General features: G+C 37.6%; 1 protein-coding gene across 1 annotated transcript in view; it reads right to left on the reverse strand.

The window, feature by feature from the left end:
• Positions 1–5,791, reverse strand: part of ZSWIM6 (zinc finger SWIM-type containing 6) — a 54,427-nt gene extending 48,636 nt beyond the window's left edge. The window contains exon 1 of the mRNA XM_009272549.1: positions 5,383–5,791. Within this exon, the coding sequence (XP_009270824.1) occupies positions 5,383–5,791 (409 nt within the window). The remainder of the gene's footprint in view (positions 1–5,382) is intronic.
• Between the last annotated feature and the right edge of the window lie 718 nt (positions 5,792–6,509).

Below are 6,509 nucleotides of genomic sequence, written 5' to 3' on the forward strand. Positions count from 1 at the left end.
TAAGGAGAAGAAATGGAAAAATGATTACAAATAAAAAGCATGACTTACTGAATCATTACTTTACTATGCAAAGACTGAATGGTCCCAGCTAGAAACCAATACTGCTGTACACTGATTCACAACAGAATAGTAATTGATTTTATAAACTTAGTGTGCTCAGAATTATTCCAAACAATAATTACATAAAACCAAAGATCATAAAATTAATGATTAAAAAATATTATTGTGCCTTTGATTCCCCAAACGATTCAAAGTTTAGACATAAGTCACTTCTTGTATTTAATTTCAGAACTCTTGGATGGAATATAACACCTGTTCAGCAGTGCACAGCATCAAAGAAAAACAGCAACTGCTGTGAAGCAGCCAGTCCTAACAATAGAAAATACGAAGACAGGACAGACTACACTAAGTTGCTGAGGAAAGTTAATAAACCCCTAACAAGTTTTTAACTTCCAAAAAATTCTTTCCCTTCCATCTGCACATACAGCAAAATGCATAAACTTATCTGCTGACGGTATCTAACCTCTCCTGCCAAAATCCAGGTCTCAAACATTATATAGCAATAAGTTTCAAAGTCTACTTGTCTGTGGCAGACAAAAGAACTTCCTTATCAGTACAGACCTAGCATGCATTTTTTTAATTTATTTTTACCTTTCATGTCTCAAAACAAAATCTCACTATTTATTTTCTGTATAACAAGTTTTATTTTAATGTTTAATGTATCTGGAAAAAACTTTCCTAAAAATATGAATTTCATAAATTATTTTTTCATGTTATTGTGCAGCTATCAATCTTTCATTTTATTTTACATTGTACTACTCATTTCCTTCTACTTGGGTTTCTGAAATTTCTCTAGTTTTGGCTAGTCTTGTTGTTGCTTCATTCCCAAATCTGATCCAGTAAACAATTCTCATACTAAGCATTGAAGCATTTCACTTCCATCTTTCTTGAAAGGAATCTCACCTGCCACTTCCTACATTCTTCTTTTGCAACTAGTTTCTCAATCAATTTTGCCAGTTTAAGCAGGGCCATATGAAAGATTCCATTTTTTTAAATAATGTATCTTCTTTAACATCAAACGTTCCCTTTTCTAGTAGATCAGCAACACACTGTATTCTGTTGTTCGGCCCTATCCTACCCTACAATTTTCTACTAAAATCCCCATTATTTCAGTTAAATTAAATTCAGTACCTCCTGATTGCCCTTTGGAACTTACAATATATAAGAACAGCACTAGATACTCTGAAATTTTCTTTTACAGACATTTTTTTGGATAGATGTTTCCTTCTTGAATGCCTCCACCGACACTCCTAATATACGTTACAGATTGTTTGCAGAGGACATACCTAGATCTGCCTCGACAAATACAGAAACAACTACCCAGGCACCTCTGCTTCTGAGAAGACAAATGTACTTAAACTGCTTTCTCCTAGGTCCTCCCCTCTAAAATTTGAGTTCATCTGCATGTGGTTTTGTACTGGCAAGTGACTCGTATTGTGAGTTGGATAATCAGAGAATGGGAGAAAGTGGATAAATCGATATAGTTCTTTTAAGAGCAGAGATTACAACAGCAGCACTAAACACTCAGGAAAGAAACAGTACAGCTTAAAAGGTAAAAATGAAATTGGTTTGCTAGGCTGTCCTTATACCAATAAGAGGCAGACCCTTTTTCACTATGCACATAACAAATCACTGCTAATATGAGATTAATACGCAAACAGACCTTCCCCCCATCTTGCAGTTACTTTCCTATTTCCACTCAAATTCTCAGGAATGTAGTTTGACCTTCCAACCAATTTATTTAAGTGAAAGTTTCATACCTAAGAAAAGAGAGATCCAAGATGACAAAACGGGTGATAATCAGTCAACCTGACTGTTCTCTTCCTAGCCTTGCACACCTGCCAGCTTCCTCTGCTACAATGGTACAAAAATTAACAGGGAGGAAAAAAGCCCCAGCTAAACACGATCCAAATCTACATCCAGCTTCCTGAGTCAGCATCCCCAGTTTGAAACCCAATGTGAAGCCAACAGTTATGCAGCACAGACATCAGGGTATCAGTATAAATACCTACAGTTGTCTTCAGTACAGATTAGACACCACACATCTCCAGTTTTGAAATCACCAGGAACATGTACAGCTGTAGCAGTGTCACATGAGAAAATCAGAACACAACAAATCATCTCAAACATAAGAGGTTCTTTTGCGCTCTAAAAACATGCAAAACCTTCTTGTAATGGAATTACAACCAAGTGAAAATTAGCATGGCAAATACAGAAGAGGATTCCCAATAAACCACTTGGCTCTCCCGAAGAAGTCAGTGAAGAGACAACACATTCCTGTGCTAACAGCATCCCCTTATTTTTTCCTGCAGCGAGGCTCAGTCATGAAGAAAGGATATTGCATCATCTGTATCCACTGAGGAACTCAAAGGGATTTGTCATTTAAAAACCTGTGTCAGTGTAAGTCACTTCACTAGTTCCCTCAGTAACCTCCTTCACAAGGAAGGTGGCCAAAGCCAGTCATCAAATGCTGCGTAAGACAGAATTTTGAGCAAATGAACAATTACACAATTCACCTTTTGTGAAAGGAAAGTACTGCAGAGTTTTTCCTTCTCCCTAGCCACCTCATAAGCAAGTCAACAAGACCACTGTGGTCAGAGCTCTTCAAAGTCCTGGATCATTCTTATGTATGAATAAATAGTATTCAAGAGCCAATTTCTTTTGCCTGTCACTGGAAATATATGAAAACTATAACTAGTACAGCTACCATGAGAGGGAAAAGAAAGTGTGGAGTTTTATACAAAACAACCCTGAAATTAACACACCTCTATGTAACATCAAAAATAATTCCCTCCTCCAACTCCAGATTCAGGAATTCCCTTTGATCAAAGCTGTTTCTGGTGTTTCTGTGCCAGGACTCCTCTTACTTTTATAAGCATATTTTCATAAGTTTTTCTTCTTCCTTACCTGTGCCTTCAAGCAGTGTTCAATATAATTCCTCTTCAAACACTAGTTTAGTGAGGTTAAACTGTTCAAAGTAAGACAGGTCTACAAGACAGTTTTGTATTACAAACTGAACATCTACAGCACAGGAGATATGTCAGAGTGAATGGTGATCTTATGTTCACCAGCCTATGTTACTAGAACCAGAGATAGATTTCTTTTGGTTATTTTTCATAGATTTCTTTTGGTTAACTTCATTATTTTTAATTTAAGGAATTTGATTAAAGATCAAAATAACAGAATTACAGTATGATCCCAGAAGAACGCTTATTTGCTATATAATCAGAGGAACTTACTTTTTCCTTCAAAGAATCCTGTAATTTAACATTGTAAACATCAAAAAAAACCACCAACCATGTTTTTATGGGAGTCTGAGAGGAAAAGCAGGAGACTATAGATCCTCTTTTGTAACGCAGCTTTCTTTAGCAATAGCAGTTTATTTTCTTATGCTGCCTGGATTTTCTACTTCAGTTTTTGGTATTTTATTAAGAAATACCAACAATCAATAAAGACGTACTACAATCTCATTTACCAGGAAAACAGCAACATGTGTAAAAAACATTTTAGTTTTGTGGATAATTTTAAACTACCCTACTCAAATTCATTGTGAAATTTCATAATTGATGATCAACTTAGTTTTTTGTTTCGTTTTCTTTTTGTTATTTGGGCTGTGATAGAAACAAATATCTCACGAAAAATACTTTAAATACTAATGAGTAATGAGATATTTTGACAATAAGAAAATAGCTGACAAAGACTAACATGCTTATGATTAGTATAATTACAGACTTAACGTTGATCAAGTTTAAGCACTCTCTGCAACAGCTTGTCACTTCTCTTACATTAGCCATAGTATAGCTAATACAGCCATATATAGCCATCATCTGTCCTTCCTTTCCCACCTCTGCCTTCCCCTTTTCTAATCACCCTTGACTGTTTGAATCTTCTGTGCCACTCATACTGACCATAATTCTTCCTTCCCCTTAATTCCTTATGTTCAGGCTATTACCAACTCCCATGTGATACACGCCTTCAGCTTACAACATCTGAGCATCTTCCTCTGTTGCTTGATGTCCTGCATCTGCTTTAGCTTCCCTTTCTTTCCACCGTCACCAGGCAGCTCTGCCAATCACCTTCTTATTATGTTCCATAACAACTAGAGCAACCTCCTTGCCTCTGGCCACATCCCCTTAGCCCCCAAAGCCAAAAAAGAGCACTGCTCCCAAAATTCACCTTCTTGCAACATCGCCTGTCTGGGCCTGCCAGCGTCACAAGACCCTAAGGAGAGGGGCTAGGCTGCAGATGAGTCCTGTTATTGGAAAGACTCCCTTCTTTTGTTCTGCCTATACTGTATCTAACACACGTGTTTTTCTTTCTCTAATATTAAGCAGCTTGGCTGTGTTTGTATTGCAAATTCTTTGGAATAATGGTCATCTCTCAAATATCTAACACACAAGAACTGTTCCCGTCAATGAACAAACAAAAAAGACAATTTTAGGTATTTAGATAACTTATTCTTCCTCTCTAAGCTGCCCTTATGCATACACCTCTGGTCACCTTAGAGGACATTTCTATCAGGTGATCTTACAGGAACACAGGATTCTAATAAACTAGCTGGGTCATCTCAAACCCACGATTACTCGCTTTCAGTTCAGCAGGGTCCATAGAAAAGCCACCTCAGAAGCCTCAAGTCACACCCAGCACCCTTTAACAAACATAAGATGTTCAGTACAAGAAACTGAGAGCCATTAAAACCATGTGCAGCAGAAAGAGCAGGAAAGATCAAGGTCTTTGCTGATGCTGTAGGCTGCTGCAGCACTAACAGGAAAAAGGCATTGAAATACAGGGTTTGTATTTCTCCTGACTTCATACAGAAACCAAATCGTAAAGAATGATATCAGTATATTTAATGAATGAAAAAAAAAAACCAGTAACACCTACTTGCTTTTATGCTTTACCATTGAAACAAAGTTACACAATCAAAATGTCAGATTAGTTCAAAAGAACAGAATAACAAAAAGATGCCATTGGTAAGTTGGTAAGATAGTTCCTTTAAGCAATGTGGCTATACAAAGACCACCACTACTCAGTTTTTCATAGCTAGAAAATACAAGCATGAAGCATATCAGGCCACATATTAACAGTGCTGGAGACATCAAGCTCATTGCTTATGAACTCTCTTCTCTTTTCCAAAAAGTACTGCTTTCTAGGCACCTTAAAGCGAAGGTTCAATAACAGAATCCTCTTTAGTAAACACTGTAGAATGACAGAATAATTCAGGTTGGAAAGGACTTCAGCAGGTCACACTCCTGAATGCCACAAAAAAGCTCAAAACCGAAGAGGAAATGAAGCAAAAGGAAGAACAAGTATCAAACTCACCATGGACTTGATTGATTTCTGAATTCTGAGAAAGAATTTCATCTGCTAATTTTTGAGCAGTTGGCAAAACTTCTGTGTGGTGCACTGTGATCAAATACTGTACAAATTTTTGTAGTTGGTCTCTGTTCATTTGAAAGAGTGTCTCTGAAATGGGAAGATGCAGTTTGACCTGATCTGGCTTGCGGATCCGGTATAAAGAGAGTGCCACAACGTGGGCACAGTAAAATATGTCCTTGTTTCCACAGCTACAGGTCACTGAGGTAATCTTGCAACGATCAAAGCTGATAGCTACATTGCAAACAGTTTCTGGCTCCGATTGCATTGCAGGCTCTGTCACTGTGCCACTCAAGTGGAAACCTGTGCGGGGGAAAAAAAGAGAACTTAATAGAAATAAAATACTGTATCTCATTATTAACGAAAGGTTCTTGATAAAGTAAAAGTCATCATCTATTTCTGAGAAGTGATATATCTTAAAGAACTTGCTTTAATTACAAATATGATTAACCCTTTCTTTCGTACGTACCCTTTTCATCACTAATAAAATCAGAAGGGGGGTAAAAAGCTAGTTTACAAGCCCTCTTTGCCGTTCCATCACAACATTCATAAAAGTTTGATAGTAAGAAAAACATTTATTTGGTAAATGATAGCTGCAGAAGCAGAGCTGCATCCAATTACGATCAATGTGAAATTCCCAGCACCTCGGCAAATTGGCAGCAATTTTCAAGACCCCCCACCAGGGAGCCTGCAGCACCTACCAGCAAATTTAACCATTCTCTCAATAAGTAAGAGGGAAGTAGTGCACTCTAGTGGCATGAACCCAGGTCCTCATCTCAACTCTGCCACTGACTCACTGACACAAGTCACTTAACCTCTTTGCTTTCACCTCTCCCACCAGTGAGCTCATGTTAAAAGCTCACCTTCACCCAAGCGATCCAGTACGACGGCTATGTTTCTGTAGCTCTTTGGACATGGAAACTACTGCAGTTACCAATACACAGGATATCAGATTTATAATACTGAATGACACACGTGTGCACTATTTCAGAAGTCTGCAACATGGTCCTACTTTCCACTCAGCATAATAAAGCACAAGGCAAAAGAGCTAGGTTTTCTTGTATTCTAAGAAG

The sequence above is a fragment of the Aptenodytes forsteri genome, unplaced genomic scaffold (genome assembly GCF_000699145.1).
Source record: "Aptenodytes forsteri isolate BGI_AS27 unplaced genomic scaffold, ASM69914v1 Scaffold92, whole genome shotgun sequence".
NCBI classification, from domain to species: Eukaryota; Metazoa; Chordata; class Aves; order Sphenisciformes; family Spheniscidae; genus Aptenodytes; species Aptenodytes forsteri.